At 41.5% G+C, this 22217-nt stretch overlaps 1 protein-coding gene across 2 annotated transcripts; it reads right to left on the bottom strand.

Moving 5' to 3' along the window:
* Positions 1-5558: 5558 nt before the first annotated feature.
* Positions 5559-21808, bottom strand: LOC130574218 (serine/arginine-rich splicing factor 5-like). 2 transcript variants are annotated; one of them, XM_057367308.1, is made up of 8 exons: positions 21749-21808; positions 19422-19560; positions 15855-15925; positions 15047-15133; positions 12846-12918; positions 9010-9083; positions 8025-8135; positions 5559-7032 (listed from the first exon to the last, which is right to left on the bottom strand). In XM_057367308.1, exons 2-8 carry the CDS (start codon positions 19545-19547, stop codon positions 6741-6743), a joined length of 834 nt encoding a protein of 277 aa, XP_057223291.1. In that variant the 5' UTR covers positions 19548-19560; positions 21749-21808; the 3' UTR covers positions 5559-6740. The 2 variants fall into 2 exon arrangements, with proteins under 2 accessions (XP_057223291.1, XP_057223283.1); XM_057367300.1 differs by lacking the exon at positions 21749-21808 and adding an exon at positions 20638-21179.
* Between the last annotated feature and the right edge of the window lie 409 nt (positions 21809-22217).

Raw genomic sequence — 22217 nt, 5'->3', positions numbered from 1 at the left:
GGGCTCGAAGGAGCCGCCCCGGGACCACCACAGGGCTGGAAAAACAGGTCCGCGGCCCTTCAGAGTAATCCTCACGGTGGCCCCCATGACAAAGAGGCTTCCAAGGGCTTGAGGAAGTGCCAAGGGGTCAAAGTGGTGGGACCCAGATTATCTGCCCTCAGGGACGTGGCTTCCAGCAGGCCCTTCAGGAGACCTGCACAAGGCTCACCTCCACGGCTGATTTTTGGGAGCCCCGCGCCGCTCCCCACCTTTTCCTTTTCCTTTTCCTTCCGCTCCCCGGGCGGGCGAACGCGCTGGGGACCGCACGGRGGGGCGAGGGCGGAGTTGCCGGCGCTCAGGTCAGGGGTGTTGTGATGGCGTGTGGGTGTGTGTCTCGGGGGTCGTTCCGCAAAGCCAAAGGCGTGTGTCACCAGCGGTTGTGAGGCGATTCCAGCACTTTCCAGAAGCGCCGTTCCCGTCAGGCGGTGCCGCAGCGCCATCTGGCGGGCCGGGCGGTGTGTCCGTGACCCGCCCCGGTGTGTCCGTGACCCGCCCCGCCGTGGCGGTGGTGACACTTGCCGCTGGCATGGCGCTGCTGACGTGCCGGCAAACCCCTCCGTCCCCTAAACAGCACCGTCACGGTGAAGAGGAGCGTGGGCAGCTCCAGAGCCCAGCCCTGGCTGCAGCGTCACACCGCAGCTCCTTCACCGTCAGCACGGGCACAGCCCGCTCTCGGCACACTCCTGTTCGGGTGGCACAGACACGTGTGGGAGGGTAGGAAAGTGCACAACACAGCTCTGTGAGGTCTTAGCAGGGATAAGTAAATTCACTCAGAAGTTGTGAGGTGTTTGCGGTGAGATTTAGGGTCTCAAAATACACCGAGTGTCATCGATTCTCACCGGGAAATACAGCCTAGTGCTCACAGGTAAGAGATATAAGGTACTGGACTAAAGGAAATTGAAGAGAGATTGTGTAATAAGCAGATGTGGATTTTAGACCATCCAAGTGCCAGAACTGGGGAAAGAAAGCAAACTGAAACAAACAGAAGGCAAATGTGGGCAGAAAGCTTGTGGCATTTTGGGCAAACCAGTCTACATGATCAGTAATAGTTCTTGCACAGTGCTAGAAACAGGCTGTGACAATTTGAAGGAAAAAAACAGGGAAGCTTTCTAAACATGTAAGAAAAATTGGGGTTTTTTGAGTACATCACTTTTCAGTTAAGGCATCATAGGAACTGGCAGTGATGCAGGGAACACAGCAATGACCATGTGTGTAAGAGACAGTAGAGCTGCTTGCTTATACTTTTTGTTAAACAGCCACTGTGACCCGAAGCTTTGCTGGAAAAAATWCATAGAAGGGACAAAGTCAAGTGCACCAATACCAACACTTCAGACTGAAGCACTAGATGCAGTGTTTAAGTCCAGCTCTGGTAAATTCCATCTTTTGCCAGGGGCATGAAAGGGATAGGCTGTCTAGAGAGGTCAGATACTGAATTGTCTGATGGTCAGTACCAGCACAAGCACACATTGCCCACAGCCTAARCACAGTCTGCTTTGGAGAGAGAGCTCTGTCTGGTATCTGGAATGTTGCTGGCCTGGACTCCTGATAGCCTGAGGCACCTGGAAAATCCCAACCAGAAGTCACATCGGGGCTTACATCCATAGTCCCATTCACTGAGTTTGAGGACTAATTCTTTCAGCAGTCGATGTGAATGAAAAGACTTCATCCAGTTTCTTTTCTTTTCATGTGTATCTTTTCCTAGTGTTTCCTTCTTGTCATTGCTGTGCCAGCATTTGCTGCACCACTGCCACTCTGCCCCCAGCTAAAATCTGGCTCAAATTTTAACAACAGTTTTAACAACTGTTTTCAAAGCTCTAGACTGAGAGCCTTTTCAGATTTTTATGATTTCAGCTATACCAATGGGTGCTCACTTCCTTTTAAAGAGTGTCCTGCAGCATCCTACTTCTATGAACCATAAAATAATGTCCATGGGAATCTGATCGAGGAGAAATTAGTTGCCTTAGAGCACCAGGGAGCTGGCTGTTAGGTAAAATAACTCCAGCGTGTGTGTAGCATCTCATCTGAGGGTCTCCAGTGACGTATCATACCTACATACACACATATGGAGAGAAATTCTTGGTCTGAACCATAACATCTGCTCTAAGCATACTGATCTGGAGTCTTCCCAGCTCAACTAGCCACTGCTAAATGCCCACATAACACAAGGGATTTCTACAGTGGAAAAGGAAAGAACAGGGAAAGACCACATTAATCCGTGATTACAGGAAAAAGCCATCACAGTATACAAAAGTATCATTCATTACCAGTGAAACTCTGTCTTACTTTAAGTCTTTCGTTAATCTTGAAAAACAAGTTTTGTGATACATTCTTCCCTCCCTCATCACTCCTTCATGGTCTTAGGCCCAGCAAATCAATAGCAGTGAGTGTCCTTTGAACATCTTGAGACTATCCAGACATAAAGAGTTGCCATTAGCTAGTACTTCACTACAGCATATAATTTGGCCTTGTTTCTAACCCCAGCCTGTTAACCCCTTGTACTTTCCCCTCGGTGCTGACTCTAAGGCCTGAATGGCTCCCTTATGTTCCCGCTGTATCCCCTCCTTTAAGGTGGCATGCATGGAGCGCTCTGCATAGCCGTCTGCCAGGTATAACTGTTGGCTAATCAGCCTTATTGTCCCAGTAAATCACCCAGGGTGAAAGGCTAACAACTCTCCTGCAGTTTGCAAAGAGAGGTGGTGGAGGGGGGAACTGATTGCAGGGCTGGGAAAATGGGAAACGTGCCCTCAGGTGCTGGACACACAGAGCACTTAGTCTGCTGGAAAACAATGGTCATGGAGTGGGAATGAAAGAAACAGACGGGAAATTACACATTCCAAACCCCTTGTAAGAAGACTAACTGCACTTAGGAAGTGTACAGCACTCGGCTTTAAGATCGGGGTGTGGCAGGAGGAGCTGGCAGTGGAGAAATTCCRCCCGCAGCACTCACTGCCCTCGACCCTCTGCTGGAACAGGGGCAGAGCGCTGCGGGTGCAGACCCTGGAGCACTTCTTCCTACTCGGAATCGCGCTGCTCCTTCACCGCGATTTTGAACCAGAAACGKTTTCTTTCCCTGAGCGGAACCCACACCCTTCTCAGCCCCTTCTCGGCTCCAGGCACAAGGACAGCCAGAGCCGAACCTGCTCGGCGAGGAATCCTGGCCTTGCCGGCGGGAGTATTCTTCCTCCTCCTCCCCTCCTTGCTTGGCAACGATAGGTTTTCCTCATCAGTAAAGGAGAGTTGTGTGAAATGGTCAAGTACAATAAAGTTCTTTTTCACAAACCACTGGGATATCCTGGCATGAAGAGCCACGTTAAACTGACAAAAAGGTAATTAATAATGAAGTGTCATAAATRTCATAGCAAATATGCTCTTGTTTTGGGGGGTGATGCAGCCAGTTGATGAAATGCAAATAATTGCGGTGCTCAGGTGTGCCCTGTGCTGCAAGCAGTTACATGCTGTAGATAAGACTTCCTTTCCCTGGGAAGAAAATGTCCTGTCATAAGAGAAGCTCAAGAAACAAGGACAGGAGCAGAGTGATGGGATTCTGTTTGAAGACTCCCCACCACTTTGAGAACAGATGGGAGAATAAACTTAGAAAAAATAGGATACTTGTGTTTGTGAGGGAGGCAAACAAAAGCACCACAGGAAAGTTACAGGTCATAGTTCCACTTCCTCCCTCCCAGAGAATGCTGGAAAAAGCAGTATTGCAGGAGACCCAGAGAACCTGCTTTTTGTGATGTCATTGAATTGGCTTCTGCAGAATCAGATGAGCATCAGAACTGGCGTAAGACAAGAGGCAGACATCTCCATTTGCTGAGGAGAAATTGGTGAAAATGGCTGACTTGGATCAGGTTAGCACAATAAAGGGAGCAATAATGACAGATACACTTGCAGATATACAATGAACTCTGAGCTCTGTTCCTTTTAGCTTTGCTGAAAAGGCTGAGAGCAGAAGCTTCCTACCAGTTGCAAAGGATGATTCTTCTCTTTCTCATGAAAAGCGTCAGATGTTGAAACACTGCTAAGATAGTCTTTAATGTATTAAAATCCTGTTTATGGGTATCTTGAAGTGGAACTTACATTCCTGTGCTCTGTAAAGCTGGAAGTAAGGCACCTGATATGGGTAAATAGTTTGTTTCAAGGCAGTCTAAAAATACTGTTTTAAAAATAATTAGGTTTCAGAAATACATTAATAGCTGTTCTGGGTTCAGCTAGATAATTACCTTCCTAGTAACTGGTATAATGCTGTGTTTGGGATGTAGGATGAGAATAATGTTCATAACACACTGACATTTTCCGTTATTGCAAAGTAGTGTTTATCAAGGACTTTTCAGCTTCTCATGTCCCACCAGCAAGGAGGCTGGGAGGGATGAGAAACAGAAGGGACACTCCAAGGCAGCGGTCCAAAGGGATATCCCATACCACATGGCATCATGCTCAATATAAAAACTGAGGGGAAAGCTGGTTGGGGGCTGGGGGCTGCTGCTCAGGAACTGACCAGGCATTGGTTGGCAGATAGTGAGCAACTGCACTGTGCATCTCCTGGTTTTGTATTCTTACTCTTTCATCATATTAATTTTCTTGTTTCTGCCCCATTAAACTGTCTTTATCTCAGCCCGAGTTTCTGCACTTTTACTCTTCTGGTTCTCTCTCCTATCCCACTATAGGGTGAGTGAGTTACTGGCTGTGTGGTGCTTTAGTTGCCCGCTTAGGTGAAACCAGAACATTCCAGCCAAGTATCACACTACAATGTGCTCCCAAAAGTCTACTGAGCAAGTCCATGTCTAACTAATCAAACTGCCTACTGACTTGTAGATACTGTCTTCTCACAGGAACAACTTCAGTTTTCTTTAGAAAAACTCCTTTTAGCTCTTCAGTACACCATGCATTTTTTAAGCAAAACCAACAAGCTCATACATTCCTGTTTCTCAGGATCACATGCAGGGGAAAACTACATTCAAACAGTTGTCATGAGTATGTTGTATTCCCTTCTGTGGTCCCATCTTTGACACTGAAACTGCCACCTGTTAAAACTCAAAGCTATTTTTTCCCTCCCTCCATGGCTTCCAGCTACTCCAGCCCCTCTTCTTCCCTCTCAAGACTGCATTCTTACGTGCACACATGTTGTGTGGCAATGTAAGAATCTCTAGTACAGTATTTCAAAAGTAACAAATGAATTTACCTATAGAAAGATTCCAGCACCTACGGCCGTTTGACTGTTGGTTCCTCTGCTGAACTGGCAGACCAGAAGACCACAACTGGCAGGCAAACTTGTTTGCAAGGACTGCAGAAAGAATCCTTCAACCATTCATTCAACAGCCACTGCTGGCCATGACAGTAAAATCCTATTCTGTCCTCCTGTTAGTCAGCATCTGGTCACTTACATATCATAACTGGTTTCTAGTTTGTATTTTCTTGTTTCCATACAGTTACACCTTCAAATAAACTTCTTTGTGATCACATCAGAAAGAGTGTATGAAGTGAACAACAGCAACAATAATTAAAACAAAACTGCAAAATAAGCCAGAAAAAGGTTTGATTTTATTAGGAATGGTACATTTAAATACACGTAAGACTTTGGGATTAATTTACATATTTTTTTCCAAAAATGTTTCCCTTCTTTAATGATACAGAAGTTAAAAAAAAAATCTAATTCCAAATTGTAAGAACGACAGCATCTGCAGTGGAAATTTCTACTAATCAAAACAACTGTGCATTCTGGAGATTTTGACGACACTTTTCCTGGGACTTTTTTTTGCTGCTCTCATTACTAAAATAACCTTCCTTTCCATCAAGACTATTGCTAGTCATACACATGTTATTCAGTATCACACTTTGGGGTATGAAAGCTATGTCACTTTTATAAACATCAAAAACATGGACATGCATATTGACATTTCTGTGCAGTTTTATGAAGTCACCTGTCAAATAAGGCCTATACATACAATACCACATACTAGTGAATTACGGTAAAATTATTATAATGGATTCCCAATAATCCTGACATATGGATGGTATGTCTCATTTTAACAGAAAATTCCAGCTTTCATTACTGCTTAACATTGTATTAATTATCAAAGTGAGCAATATTCAACTAACGAATGTGTATTCCTGAAAGTCTTTTGCAAATTAAGCATATTGTCAAGGTCATGTAAAGCTGGAACTTAAACAGCCTGTTAAGCCAAGCAATGGGGAAAAAGGGGAACTCTAAACTAATTTCATCTGGTCCATTCATTCTCGCACAGAAAAGTAGCCACAGAACCTTAAAAGGAATAAAATCTATACTTCCTGTTCTCGGACTTAATACCAAGGACAAAAGCTAACATAGTATTTTGGAAGTCAAAGGCCTTGGAGGTGGAGGGGAAAGTGGGGGCAAAAGAGGGAGAAAGCAGCGTATTGTCTCATCCCATTACCTCAGCATTATGTGTACATAATATATCTATGATAGAAATGTTTACTAATAGCAGGGAAAAAAATAAAAAAAAGACTTCCCACTCCAGACTTCACTGAAAGAAGAAAGCTGACAGCCAGCCCCTCCTCACAGAGATGGCCTATTTGATGACAGGCACTTTGGCAATGTAAGAGGAGGTCACCCTTTCATCATGTTAACTCTTCCCCTCCCAGTTCTCATATATAATTTGTCTCAAGTCTTCAAGAAACTTGAATCAAATTAAATGCATTAACACATCTCTCAGAGCAGGTTAACTACGGCTATGAGCAGAGCTCGACCTAGAACGAGATTTTCTTTTAGAAGAAGAGGGAGAGGGGGAAGAAGCTATCAAGCTGGAGCGGTGGCTTTTGTGGGAGTAACTCTTTTTAGGAGTACGACTGCGAGAACGAGAGCGGGATCGAGAGCGAGATCGGGATCGAGAGCGAGACCTGGACCTGGACCTGGACCTTGACCGGGACCTGGACCGGCTGTCCGATCTGGAAGATCCTGTAGACCTGGACCTGCTGCGAGATCTTGAGTAACTCCTTGATCGAGAYCTGCTCCTAGGGAAACGTAATTGATTGAAAGCTGGAGTCTCACCCCTTACAAAATTTGAAACAATCAAGTACAATTCTCAACTACTTTGTATGCATAGCACATCCATCTGAACATCTGAAAGCTCTATTCACAGCATCTGGTTGTTTCAGAGTGCTGCTAGGTTTCTGTTATGCTCCATCATGTCAGTATCTYCTTAGGTCAAGGCTATCAGGAACTGCTGGCCTTGACATTCTCTGTAAGCGTGGCAAAATACAAACTGCCTAATAAGAGATGCCTCCTCCCAGCAGGAGAAAAACCTCATTTTTAGGAAGGCTGGTTTCTATCAAAGAAGAATTCTTTGTATGCATACAACCTGCCTTGAAACATAATTTAATTTATCAAGAAAAACACCAAAATGGTATTTATTCTCTCTAGAAATGTCATGCAAATTACTAAGAGTTTCTTTCAAGAGGCTAAGAAAGTTTTTAAAGGTGTGGATCACCAGCACACTTTAAGGCCTTTGATTTTTAATACCTTCACTAGTAATGTGTCCCCTTTTTGGAAAGAAATGGATTTATTTTAAAGAAAGACAATGAAAGAGCTGCAACCAACTTTTTTTAATGACTAAACAGCAGAACTGCTCAGGAATAATGCAAGCAAGCTAACTGATTTTCTTTTATTCTCATTAACAAGTTGGCTCTCACAACTATTTGTGAAACATTTCACAGGACTGTGAAACAGCTTTCCTTTAAATTAAACATTTTTTAATACCAAAACTCATGTTTTTAAAAAGTTCTTTCTTTCATTTTGTCTTTAAAAAAATCCTTGTCATCCAATAGTGTTCTGTATTTACTTTGTTTTAGCAAGTTAGTTCTTATCTTAACCTGTTTACATTGCTAGAAAGTGGTTCTGTGCAGTGATATTTAGCTTGGGGCCAAAAATCTAGATAAAAAAACTTTGGCATCAATATTCCCCAAATCCACACCCTCAGCAGAATTTTATCTATCAGGCGACATACCTATGCCTTCTGTGGTCTTCAGTCAGTTTAATTCTGCGTCCATTCAGCTCAGTGCCATCCAATTTCTCCAGTGCACTCTTCATGTCACTGTAAGATGCAAACTCCACAACCCTGTTTACCATCATGAAAAAAAGGAAAAGTTTAAGAGAAACAGAAAAACAAAGGAGAGCAAGTCTGGCCTTTTTTAAGTTTGTTGATTGACAGCTTTAAGTTTATCTTCTGAAAGCTCATTTTAAACTTGGTTGACAGGAAAATATGACACTAACACTCCTAGCCATCCATGTTCTTACAACATTACCAGACCTGTCATCTGCGAAGAGATGGAGAAAATGCAGGAAGCTACACAAACCTTCATCAGCTGAGGAAGTATTTTTCAGTCCTCCACTAAACTGCATTCCAAAGCTCTCCATGAAACACTAGAAAACCCCACTCTTTGTGGTTTTTTAAATTTGATCTCAAAAAAGGTGTAAGTTGCATTGGTTTGCAGCAGCCCTAGAGCACTGTTTTGCCAGCACAGACACTATTCRTGCTTTCTTCTTTCCTGCTTTGTTGTGCAGGACCTTTGGAGTCTGCAGAATTATGAATGGAGAGCAGACAGGTAGGTAGGTATTCCCCATTGAAGTTTGTTATGTTCATTTCACATGACTCTGGAACCAGTGTAAAGCAGCCACATATGGGAGGTGTTTTAGACTCAGATCATAAATTATTATATAAAAATAAGTTAAAGACAGCAGGACATAATGTTTGAAAGGAATTCTCCCTTCYTTTTCTGCTTTCACACGTTGTTTCCATGACACAGAATAGAGACTGAGTTCATACTGAACTCCTGTTTACTGACACTTTGTGTTTTGGTTCTTTAACTGGAGGAATTTCAGCATCTAAGCCACRCCATAAATTTATATTTAATTGCTTCTGTATTATAGAAAAAAATCATGCCCTTAATAGTCTCAGCTATCATATCGATTTAAACACAAAAAGAACTTACCCTTCATTCCTGTTGTTTCTGTGTGCATCCACATAGGTGACCTCCCCTGCCTTTCTCATGACGTCTTTCAGGTCCTACAGTAAAAATTAACATTTTAGTCTTAAACACAACACAAATGAGTCAGGTAGCAGAATAATCCCCTAAAACTTTCTCTGCTAAAGCTGCTTAATACTTTTCAATTTATATATATAAATATATATATATCCTTTAGAAAAAAGTTTCTGAAACAGCTTATGTAATAGCAGCTGCATATAGAAAGGATCCACCATTTTACAGCTACAGTGAACACTGCTTTTAAGATAAATCTGCATCCCAAAACCAGCTGTTATGAAAACACAATGAAATACTTAAACTACCAACATGTCCACTGAAATCAAAACTATACGAGATGAGAAGTGCAGTAGTACTAAATGCAATTTTCATAACTAACACCCCAGTTAAATGACAATGCAATAAATGTAGACAAATTGAACCTTTATGCTCACCTCCCCCAGCTTCAAAGCAAAATTAAAAGCAAAAAGGTGTAATTACAATGTAATTWAAAAATTTACAAAGGAATTTTTTTCTTAAGTTTCATTTGAGTATTTGTCACGCTACAGTGTCACATCAATAGACATCCTTTTGTTAAACTTTAATAGAGGCTAAACATGTGGACACAGTAAAATTACTTGTTTAGCAGCAGGAGAAAGCACAAATAATGCAAAAGGTCACTAAAAAGCTAAACATTTATATAAGTTAAGGCAGCACTTTTACCCAACAGTATCTGGTATTTTATAATCCCAGACTACTTACCGCAGCACACCACAAGTGGCAGGTGATATAAGAAGGTACCTTAACCAAAGAGTTGCTTGTCCAATACCTAGCTGGCCAAGAGGAACTCTCTTACATGAGAAAGGCAGAGTGATGGCTCATAGCAATATGCTTCACGGAGGCACCAGAGGCCCTGAAAGCACTGGACATAGTCTCCAGTCTCCAGAAGTGGCTAAAGAACCCGAGGATGATCTGTGCTAGCCAATCGAGATCAAACCCAGGCAAACCAAGATCTAGACTGCCAAAAAACAGGAGTGTCATAGGAACCAAAAGGAAAATTCAGAACAGGCCAAACCCTAGAATTTCAGCCACTAGAAAACCCCCAAATCTTTGGTTCTTTTTCCTCCACACAAGAAAAATGAAGGTTGTTAGAAGAGGTTCAAAATGCACTTGGTTAGAAATACGCTTAAGGAACAAAAGACTACAAAACAAAAAGCCAAGAAAAAACTTTAGAACATTTGGCACAGATAATAAGAAAGCTTAGTTTTATCTAGTATTTTAATTAAAATTCAATAGTTTTATGTTAAAAACTGGCATATGCAAAGTAGTAGATATTTTCCTTGTTTCACAGGTCTTAATATAAAGAAACGCTAACAGCAAATGAAAATTGGTCCCTATAGTACCATTAAAACCAATATTTCAAATTCAGTTTACCTCAATTTAGCGATGATGGACAAAAATTTGTCTCTGTTCAAGTCAATGAAAATTTAAGCAGCTCAAGACTGGTAAGCCACTGGAAGTTAGAAAATGTTAATCTACCATAATTATTTCCTAAATCACTAACTTTAGGCTTTAAAATTGAGGCTCCCACAGTCTTGCCACACTACATGCTGAATCCTTAGAAAGATCAACATGAAAAATTATTTGCAATAGCAATGTCAACATGATGAAGATGCCAACATTATTGCTTAAAAGAGAGAAAGTGTGCACGTGTTCTAAAAGCACAACATTCTGTTATTAGAGGAATGTTTTTAAGTTACCTGGTTTTACCTAACCAGTGGAACAATTTTATCTTCAGTTTACCTTTCTGGTTTACCTTAAATAGCAAAMAAAACCCTGTTGTCCTTAACAACAAAGAGAACTAAGGTGTAGGACAACCACAAGTAGGAAAAACACATATTAAACAATACGTCTTGATGTAATACAGACCTACTTTTCTAAACTGCTTGAAAATTTGATACTGAAAAACTAATGACGGGGTTGGAAAGCTCTGAACATGCAGAAATACGTTTGCTACAAAAAAGGAGAGTTCTAACAGTCTGTCTTGCTACTTAGAGATGAGAYTACCTATTAACAATATGGTCAAAACTTTGAGGAAACTGATCTAAATACAAATTTTTCTGGCTTTTTCTATGTTTCAATATCCCAACACTTAAACTTTTAAGGGAGATAGMGGTTCTCAAAGCATGGGGATCTAGAAGATTAAATTATGTGCGTAAGTTTAAAAGCAAGGTTCCATACTGAGTGTGCTTCCTAGCAGGGATTAGAAGGGAAGAATAATGCCACTGCTGTTAATGCATTAGCCATTTTCATGTGTCATAAAAGTAGCATGGTTAGAAGAAGTTAAAACACTATAGTCAGTACCGAAGCTGTACAACTTCTAATGTAAATGCAGCTTGCATATGATTGTTACCCTCAAATGATAAGCAGGTATCAAAAAGTCTCTTATGCTAACTTATCATATATTTAAGAGACATTAAAACATTTAATTRGAATATGAAAAGATTCACCAGTATGATATCTGAGTTGGGTGGGCTTCAGATTAAAATGTAAGTACACATAAAGCCATTATAAATATTCACAAGTAAAAGAAAGTTACAAAAATGTTATTTTTTTTCAAGTTATGCTTTTAACACTTAACAGCATTATAGGAATTATTTTCCTTAACACTCCATTCTATCKCACTTCTCTGGTCCCTAGTGTCGTCCCCAAGTGACAATCTCTTCATATATGTAACTGCGTAGCATACCCACAAGWTATTTAGATTAAATCCACTTGCTCATCACATCAACTCAGTTGTTCTTTTAGTTATTCAATGATTACCACAACTGTACAATTACGAACCCTTTGAACCTGTCACGCGGAAGATAAACAAACTGAGTTCAACTGTTTATCTGCATGGATTGCACCCAACTCTTATGAAACACATCAGCACAGCTCCAGGCAAGTCAAGCAGCCTCCTCATGGGGAAGTAGCTCCAAGACCAAGGCTTCGAACATTCGACACGTTCTGCTGCATCTTTCAGTACACTRAATAAAGTCTCTTTATTCAAAGAATATAAAGGTTAATGAACAAGACTAAACTCCACTATTCACTCACCTTTTGTAAACAGCACTCTTTGCTAATGCCCTTAGTGAACTTTCAATACACTGTATACTACACAGAACACAACTAAAGGAATTGATTATATGGCTATTCTGTTACAAGCTAGGTAAATATTAACAAAACATTAGTGAGAGGTGAAAAAACAAAAAAAGAAAGGTGGTAAGAAAGCTTCAAATGACCAGTAGTGAAAGTCTGGGATTTTCAAAAAAATATCTACAGTAAGCATACTTGACACAGTAGCTCTCTTAAAATTCCCTATATTAATGCTGTATTACCAGAATTCTTAATCATGCATCAGCTCACAAAAGTATTTTGCAAAACATAAGAAAAGACTATAAATTTCATTCAAAACAAAGGCGTGCATTTTCAAGTGTAACAATACAAAAGGATGACACAGTTTGAATGAACGCAATGTTTCAGTATTTTAGAAACAATCTGGAGTCTTCTGAAGTTTTATCAGCTGGCAAACAGAAGAACCACTTCCCAGCTACAAAATCTAGTGATAGAACTATTTGCACCGCTTTGAAACAAGACTTCTGTAAGTGCTTGAATGCTAATTTTTAGCTATCCCTGAAGCTTTTAAAATTATTTTTCACATTAAATATTTATGATGGCTTTATTAAGAAATTAGGCTGAAAGCAGTCTACTTACGGAGTAGTAAAATAAGGTGTAAAAAAAAAAAAAAGAAGACACTAACTCACCTGCCAGCTGATACGGGATGAAAGGTTTTCAACAATGATCCTGTGTTCAGTACGAACAGGAGGTCCATACCGGCTGGAAGCATTCAAAGGAAAAAAAAGAGAAAATAYTCTCCAGCATAAGGAATTTAAAACTTAAGAAATCTGACATTTTCTAGAGTTTGCTGAAAGATTTAAGTTATTTCCTTATTTTTGAACTGCAGACTTGATTCCCCCTAGTCAAGAGTATATTTAAGATYCCACTAGAAGAAACAAGTTGCCAAAAGAGGACTGAAAAGGATGACTTTAAAGAATTTTGATGAAGAACTTTTTACCAAGCAAATCAACAAAGCTGTCATTTTTTTTCAACACACACTAGGTAAATGTCTAGTAAAATGAAAATGATGTACAGAGATTAAACTCATTTTGGTATTTGACCTGCTTAGCTCACATATGGCTTCTGGGATATTCAGAGAAAGAACACTTTTTTCTATTTTTTGTTTGTTTTTTTTTTTTACTTGGTAGCATTCTGCTTCATGTCAGCGAGCAAGACGGCACAACTCACAGGAACTTTAGTTCACACTCCTAAATTCCAGATTACTTGTTAATATTTAAGAATGCCATAATGATTTGTATTAAACATTTTTTTTGGGTAGAAATATTTCTATTTCAATAAAATGAGAGCTAAACAACTGACTGCCCTGAAATAACTGTGGCAGTTTACAGTTCCTGAATGAAAGCTGGTATTTTCCACTTAACCAAAAATGAAAGACTCTTTCAAAAATGAAAATGTGGCTTGCAAACTTTCATACAGAACAGCTACTAACACCTGGAAAGAATACTATATATGCAAGTCATTTCTGTTCCCCATCCTAGTAATTCTGAATTGAAAGGGATTAGAGAATTGTGGACAAAGGCATGCCAGTTTTTTGGTAAGTAATGCAGGATTCTAACAATTTGAATTGCTACAAAAAAGACTGAAAAATCAAGCACACTGACCACAGAGAAAATTATTCTCATCTGCTCCACAGAAACACAGTCTTAAACGGCATGTRTTGATTTGTACACCGAAGCAAAGGCAATTTTATTTCAGTGCTTACCTCAGTGTCCACATTTATTTCAAAACATCCAGATCTTGAAGGTATTTAAACAAGAGGCCCCAGAGTCACAAAACTGGCAGGATGAGTCTCATTTTTCCATTTGTGGAATCTCTTTGTGTCTGGCATCGGCAGTCTGACATCATGAACATGACTACAATGTCAGATGCCCACAACCTTCCATCAATCACACTTGCTACTTTAAAAGACTTGGTAGCAAATATGAAGGTTTATGTCCCTTGTATCTTTGTCTTTCTTCCAAACTCTACTCTGCATAGGCCACAGCTGCATACGTTTCTACAGAGTAAGTTATTCCACACATATTTCCTTCACACAGGTAGATATAAAGTACACAAGATGTAATGTGTAGTTGTATAATGGAATCTATCCAAACCTGCAGAACTTTCACTGTGAGTTGGCACAAGGTTCACCACAGGCTGAAATCACTGAAAGTGAACAATTCCCCAAAGACTTCATGTCCCCTATAGATATTCTAGAGATGAGCTGGAGAGAGAATCTCGTTTAGCAAGGCACCTGCTTGGACAGCGAACTTAGTCAACYGGTATTTACTAACATGTGCAGAAGTGTTTATCTTGTGCCCTAGCACTGCTCCTTTTCTGGGCTGTGCTGAAATAAGCATTTTGATAACCATACAACTGGGAATGTGAAAACTTGGTTAGACAGTGAATACCTTGAATTATTGCTCTACAGCAATTCTACTTTACATGTAAGCTCAGTTTGGTGACAAAAGCCACAACAGAGAAGCTCTGATTTTTCTTGATTTAGTGTTAAAATCAGCCAATCCAACTGCAGCATTACTCCTTCACATCATTTAACATGATAGTAGGAAGCAAGACCAGCCTATTGCCTACAGTATGGCAAAGGCACATTTCATAATAYGTTTGTGGATCTCTCCAAGACATTTCAACTGCTTTAAAATCCACACTCGTTCAGCCAGAGAAGGGAAAGAATAGTAATGAACCTGCAGGGTTTGAGCACACAAAACTTCTTTCGCGAAGCTACACAAAGAAACAGAGMTGGACCCCTAAATCACATGAAGAAAACAGTATTTCATTACAGCTCTTCAGTTACTGGAAGAGGAAAAGCACACAGAGCCAGATCACCTACCTAGATCCACTCTGTGACTGGTAGTAACTGAACCGTTGTGAGAATCTCCCCCTTCCTCTTCGGGCTCGAGCATGTTCAATTGTGACCCTGATGACAGGAACAAAAACAAAACAAGCACATAAAAAAAACAGAACAACAAACCTTAAATATCTGACATTGACTTGAATCTTTCACAATTGGAAGCAAATGTGCACAAACAAGAATTATCTTGCCCTTGCAAGCAACGATTTATAACACAATCACTGGCATTTCTTAAAGAGCCAGATGAGYGGTTTTGTCTTTTCCCATTCATATCCCTTGGATTTTCATGGAAAATTGTCTGTAATTCAGACTGAAACACTTGAATTTGCTCAACCAGAGCCCAGAAGTACTCACTGAGTGAAAAGGGTGTACTAAAATAACGACCGACAAACTAATGATCTAAAATCCAGCTTAGATAATCACAGTAAAAATTACTCTAACATACAATGACTATAGTCCACACTGCTGCAAGAGCAGCCCTCCAAATCATGACAGGCTATCACCAGCTTATTTTCTGGTCAGCAGACAGATAAATACTAMATAAATTCAACTCACTCTTACTAATATTGCACTTACTAAGTGCAAGTAGAGAAAACAGTCAACCCTGCTCCAAATCACTCTTCCTCCTGTCTTAAACTAACCTTGGCCTTAAACAAGACTGGATCCCATTGAATGTCTRTGCCACCATAGAATGACAAGAAATGGATGTTCGGAGCACAAGATAATGCAGCTTTTTGATGCAAAGCACTTCTTCTATTCTTAAGGGAAATGATGGTATCACACTTACCTTTCATCACACAACTCTTTACCATTTAGTTCATAAATTGCATCATCAGCATCCCTGTGGTCTTCAAATTCCTAGAAAGAAAACAGGAATTTAAAAGTATTTTCCCTCAAAGTATATGCAAAGACTAAGAAATATGTCTTCTTTATAGATTTTACATTTCTACAGCAAGTTATCACCAAGAACGTTGAATAAGGAAGCCAATTCCTGGTACATTTATGACTGAAAAGCCAAGGGGCTCCTATTCACAATTATCTCTTCTCCTTCCACCCCACAAACTCCCCAGTTGCTTCAGTATAACTATTTGCAGGACCTATATTAATTAATTAAATGACCTGGCTTACACTACAGAAATATCWAAAATAGTTTTGGAGAGAGGTAGGGGGAATTCCTTCAAGGCACACATTTTAAAACACAGCCCCACATACAGGGAAATGCTATATAACAGCATAAGCTGATCAAGTGCAGCAGAGATGTGCACTCCCAAAACTCTCTTAAGATTAAATTCTTACTGAATTGGCAAAGAAAGAGTGAACCAGAAAAAAAAAAAGGCCCTCCTAGTTGTTTTCTGAGTGAATTCAGTTCACTASCTAGGCAAAAAGGTGCTCGTGTAACAAGAGTGTGAAACATAAGCCCCTCTTCACCACCGGCCACCTGCGAGTCCAGACCAGCTATAACAAGCATAATTCCATTTACTGTTGCAATGTAATCTGTCAGTTTGCTTTTGGCAGAAATGCTGCTTTAGTCAGCCCAAGTAGCCTCTGCCYACTATCCAGCCCACAGGTTCTTGGCAAAGCCACTTGTACAGCTCTGCAGGAAACTAGGTCAAGAAACCTACCCAGATGAAAAACAGCACACTTTGTGCAGGAGGTGGGGTGAAAAAGACAGTGTTATTTTTCAACCAGATCAGTTTCCCAGGTAGGTTCATTATATGTGGGTGAACAACTGCAGCAACACCCTGAGAGGTAAGGGGACAAAGAAAGAAATAAAGCAGAGAGAACCAGCAGCTGGGTAGGGACTGCTGGAAGCAACAGTGTAGATGGACAGAAAAAATTGTGGAACAGCACCTTGCAAGCAATAAACAACAGAGAAACTTCTCAAGTTGAAGAAAGTGCTTGCATAACTATAAACTGCTTTTCAGAAGCAATACTGGCTTAAGTAATCTTCCCCTCTGCAGTGAAATCTGTTTCACTACGAAGTGAAACATCACACATCCTCACATGATGATGCAAAGATGATCTTAAAAAAATTAATTTACGTCCAGCATTTGATATTATTAGTAGTTGGCAACTGCAAGTCCCATTATGTCAGCTACTTTCTAACAAACTGAACATGTGCAAGTCTMTCTAGCTTTATGGTCTGAAGTTTGAAAACACTATGCCTTGAWATCTACAAAATTTAAGTCGATATAATTAGTTTCAAAGGTTAAGCAATTATTTCAATCCAGAACAATGGAACATGCTTTTAAACACTGTAACAATGTTCACATGGTTTTGTAATATGTTTTATAAATACAGCTCTTCAATAATAGAAAATAAAAATGAACTGACAGCACGTGGCAAGTGAAGTGACAYGAAGGATAATGCCATTCCACGTGTTTATCAATGGCATGGATGACAGGATCAAGCACAGCCTCACCAGTTTTGTATCTGACACCAAAGTGGGTGGAGAAATACATACACCAGAATGAAAAAAACATCCCACAAAAAGACCTTGATAGGCTTAAAGATTAGGAAAACAAGAATCACAAGTCTTAACAAAAGAGAAACATGAAGTGCTGCACGTGGCATAAAATAATCCTAAGCAGTAGAATGCATTGGGAGCTGAGTGGCTGGAGTGTAGCTCTGTTGAAAAGAACATGGAAACCCTCATGTTGAGTCAGCTAAGCCTGAGTCAGCAGTGTGGCCTTGCTACAAGGAAAGCAAATCGCATCCTGGGCTGCARCAGTAGGAGTACAACCAGCAGACCAAGGGATGCCATTATTCCACCCTACTTGGCATTTGTTAGGTCCACCTGGAACACTGTGTCCAGTTTTGGTCCCTCCAGCTCATAAAAGACATTGAAAAACTGGARTGAGACTAGCAGAGGGACACCAAAACTGATCAGAAGGTTAGATAACAGAGAAAGGCTGAGAGCCTTATTTGTTCAGCCTGAAGAAAAGGCAGGTCCAAGGGAATCCAGTCAGAGTCTTACAAAACCCAGAACAGTTACAAAAACAATGGAAGTGATTTCCAATATGGGTGCACAATGATGGCATGACACATATGCGAGAGAAAATGGTTCAGCTGCAAAGAAAAAAATTATCCTAAGAACAATTCATTTTTTAGATAAAGTTATGAGACAATTAYTCATACTTATTAATGATCTTTGAAAGGAAAATGGTTCCATGTAGGAACTACAGAAGAGAGCAGGGAGGATTGACTGACTTGCTTACAAGAGTTGAACACAAGTTGCTCCTGAATGRGTCAACAGCCTAGCCCAGGAAAAGAGGAACACTCAAGGAAAGGGGATTGAGAAATAACAGCAATTGGAAAAAGCACTCTAAATAMACTCAGGCTCATGTCTAGATCAGCCATTTACCTCCGGACTTTAAGAGACAGGTATTTACCTACCGTCAGTCCATAAGAAGCAGTTCGTAATGTAAAGTAATCAGGAACTACCATGTATAGGAGTTAGGGAGCAATATTCATATAAAACTAAAGTAAAGAAAACCTGTTCTTTTGTTCTTTTCCCATAACTTCACTCAAGGGATTAAGCTTGGCAGAAAGAGTGGCATCTGAGTCTACCATAGTGCAAGGGCAGTATCAGCCTTTCGAGTCTGAACTAAGCGCTGCAGAACAGCTAATTCTCAATTCTCAGGAGATAACAGTTAAAACACAGGCTGAGCCTGAGTCTATTTGCAAACCTGTAAAGCTGCAAAATTTGGACATTTAGGAAGACAGAGCTCTAAAAAGCAGTAGTAGTTAAGAGATATAATGAACTGTCTACTTCATTTAACAGTATGACAGACACATACGCCCTATAAACATGTACTGATGGTGAATATATCTAACTTTAGCTGCACAAGACTTCAAAACAGTGCTGCTCGAATCCACTAGCAAGCACCTATTACACCTGTTGTCTCAGCCAACTACTTTGCTTTCATGTCAGGCTATTATTTAAGAGATATGACCAAGCAGATTAGAAGGAGTGAGAGAGGAGCTTAAGTGGTTCTATATGAACTTTTCTTCCAGGTCAAGATTGCAAAATTTTGTACTGCCATAAAAGGATATTGACAGTCTTCAGAAAAGAGGGATAAATTGTAAATCCACAGACAATGATCAAACAATGTATTTAATGTAGCTAGAATATGACCCAAAATTTTGAGCAAAACCTGGCCAAAACTGTAATCCAAAATTCTGAAAAGCAGTCTGAAATGTACAGTAATATTTTCCATTACCCACTGCAACTACTATTTTCTTAAACATCTTCCCTTCCTTGACATGAGCCTAGCAAGGTTAGGCTTGTCAAGGAAGGGACATCATTCCTTGTCCTGCAAGCAGGATCAAGGAAAACAAGGCTATTACTTACCACAAATCCAAATCCATTTTTCAGATGGATTTCTCGTATGCGGCCATATCCTTTGAAGAATTTCTCTACATCCCGTTCACGAGCACGTGAGCTCAAGTGTCCAACAAAGACACGGCAGCCACTCATCTTAAGGTTGATACTAAAAAAGAAAACAACACTGTTTATCTGATTAACAAACTTAAAATAGAGTGATTAAGATCACTTTTACATCTCAGAAATCTTGGTCAAATAGGATTTGATTTTACTGTCCTCCAGGTATACATGTTAAAAGCCTAATTCTTTCAAGACACAAAAGGGATAAAATTCTGTCTTGCTGATTTCTAGAAGAACCAACAAAGAATTTCCAGTTTTGTACTTTTTAATCATGAAACTTAAAACCCCAACTCTGCTACTTTGACGATTTTACTGGAGTAGCAGCAGTTTAAAAACAAAAAAAACAAGGAACAAAACTCATATGCTAATCATTGGAATAACAACAAACAACAACAAAACAGCATAAAACATTCTCAAAATTTTTGCTTCCACCTAGAAGAATCTCTGCAATAAAATTTTATTGGCACACAAAAGATTAAAATTATCAAAAAGATCAAATTATTTCAATTTCCATTAAGCATAAATATTCCTTATTTTAACAATCTATAAGGTTTTGAGAATAGAATTTTGCATTATGCAATTTCAACAATGGCCAAAGTAAAAAAGGCTATTTGGGACAATCAAATTTTCAAAGCTATCTACTGATCCAGTATGTATTATGATTCGGGATATATAATTGGGATATTCTATGTAAAACTCCATTTTTTTACCTTGAGGGGTCACTATTTCAATTTATGTGGTTCAAAAATGTTTAAGATCTTGTAACTGGAAAGCATGAATTATCTGGCTCACCCAGTGAGCTTGCTGTCATAGAAAATAAAAAGAAGAATTCAAGTCCTAGGGAACAGAAATACAATGTGATCTTGCACTATAATACTAGGCTCTAAAGTAGGCAAAGTAAAGAGACAACATATCATGTTAGCTGTGAAAATAATTCCAGTCAATTTGGAATCAATATTTTGAATTAATGCAATTCATCTTCTCTGTTAATTAACACCTCTTAGGTTTCTATTGATTACTTTCTTTACTCAGACTCACTGTGCCATCGGAGATGTGCTAGAATTTTGGAAGCCTGGGTATTGGGCTTTTTATGGGCGAGGGGTTTAACTATGACAGCACTTACTTAGATTGGCCTCAGACACCCCTGAACCTCGGAGGAGCCCACGCTGTTCTTTGTAGCCATTCTCTCCTTTGTGCTCACACGTGCATTTTAATGCCACACAATAATCCAGTTCAGGGGCCTGGTTCAGCTCCCTCGCTGAGTGCCCAGTCTTCCAACAGATGGTTTCCCTGGCGCACCCTTACCACGCAAACACTGGCAAGGCCAGCAGTGGTATTAAGGGAAAGGCAGGCCCTCGTTGAAGAAGGGCATCCTTACGTAACTGTGTGTTTTAAAACATGGCAAGAACGGCCACTCCGGCAACAGCGCTCATGTTGGGAACAACAGAGATTTGAAAGATAAAAACGACTGCGTAACTGCTATTCAATAATTTTAGCTCTCGCAAAATAAGGTGGGGAGAAAAGCGCAGAAGGAAAATGAACACGGGGTGGGTGGGTGGGTGGAACTGATCACCATTGAAACTGTCAAATATACTGCGGAATCCGTAGGAACAACCCATCCGCGCGTTATTTACTCATAATCAGGGAGCACAATGGATGCGAGATCTGTATTGACACCTTTGAGGCGCGGAGCTTCACACATTGCGCCTACCACAATGCAATCGAGTTCGCTCRCTGGCGACTCAGAATACGCGGAAATGCCCTCGGGAAGCACGGCCCCGCAGCTAGCAGCCATCTGCTCCTCCCTCCTTTCGACAAATCGAGAAAGGCCGAGGCTACGCCAGGCCCGCGGCCTGCCCAAGGCAGCAAGGCCCTCTTCACGGGCCCGCCGCCACCGCGGCGCCGGGCCCACGCAGCGGCGCCAGTCCCTTCGGCTCCTCGAAGCTGTGCGCTCGCCTCCAATCCGCGACGGCTCCTCCCGGCCATCCCGCCGGCATCAGCCCTCCCCCCTCGGGGCAGCGATGGAGCGCGGCCCGCACCCCCCCCCACCCCCCCCCGCCGCGGCCCCGCCGAGCGCTCGGGCCTGCGGCGCCGCGCGGCGCCAGCGCGGCCTCCGCCCGCGGCTCCTCTGCCTCGGCCCGTCCCCGCCCCACCGCGGCGCACGGCCGCCAGAATCCCGCCGGCGGCTCCCCGCACGCGCCCCGGCCCCCCGCCGCGGAGGGGCGGCCACGTACCGTCGCGGAGCGGCGAGTCCTGCGGGCCGTGAGAGAACCGCTCTGCGGCCGCGGCGACAATGGCTGCCGGCTGCTCCACCGACCGACCGCCGCGCGACCACCGCGCCTGCGCGCAGCCGCCCGCGCGGCCCCGCCCGCAGCTCGCCGCGCGGCACGACGGGAGATGTAGGCGCGGGGGGCGATGGCGGGGCCCTGGAGCTCATCGTGTTCCACCCTCCTGCCACGGGCACGGACACCTCCCGCTACACCAGGCTGCTCAGAGCCCGTCCTACCTGGCCTTGGACTCTGCCAGGCATGGGGCATCCACAGCTTYCCTGCGCAGCCTGTTCGTGCTGAGCTGCCTGTGACTTTTGACTGAAACATGGCAACAAGATGGGTAACAATTCTGCTTAATAAGTGGAGGAGAAAAGGCCTCAGACACCCCTGAGAATTTATCTGAAGTGTTGCAGTCGGCAGCTCAGTTCTGCCA

The sequence above is a fragment of the Malurus melanocephalus genome, unplaced genomic scaffold (genome assembly GCF_030028575.1).
Source record: "Malurus melanocephalus ecotype Western Australia unplaced genomic scaffold, MMel_1.1 scaffold_2, whole genome shotgun sequence".
NCBI classification, from domain to species: domain Eukaryota; kingdom Metazoa; phylum Chordata; class Aves; order Passeriformes; family Maluridae; genus Malurus; species Malurus melanocephalus.
This window is presented reverse-complemented; position numbering and strand designations above follow the sequence as displayed.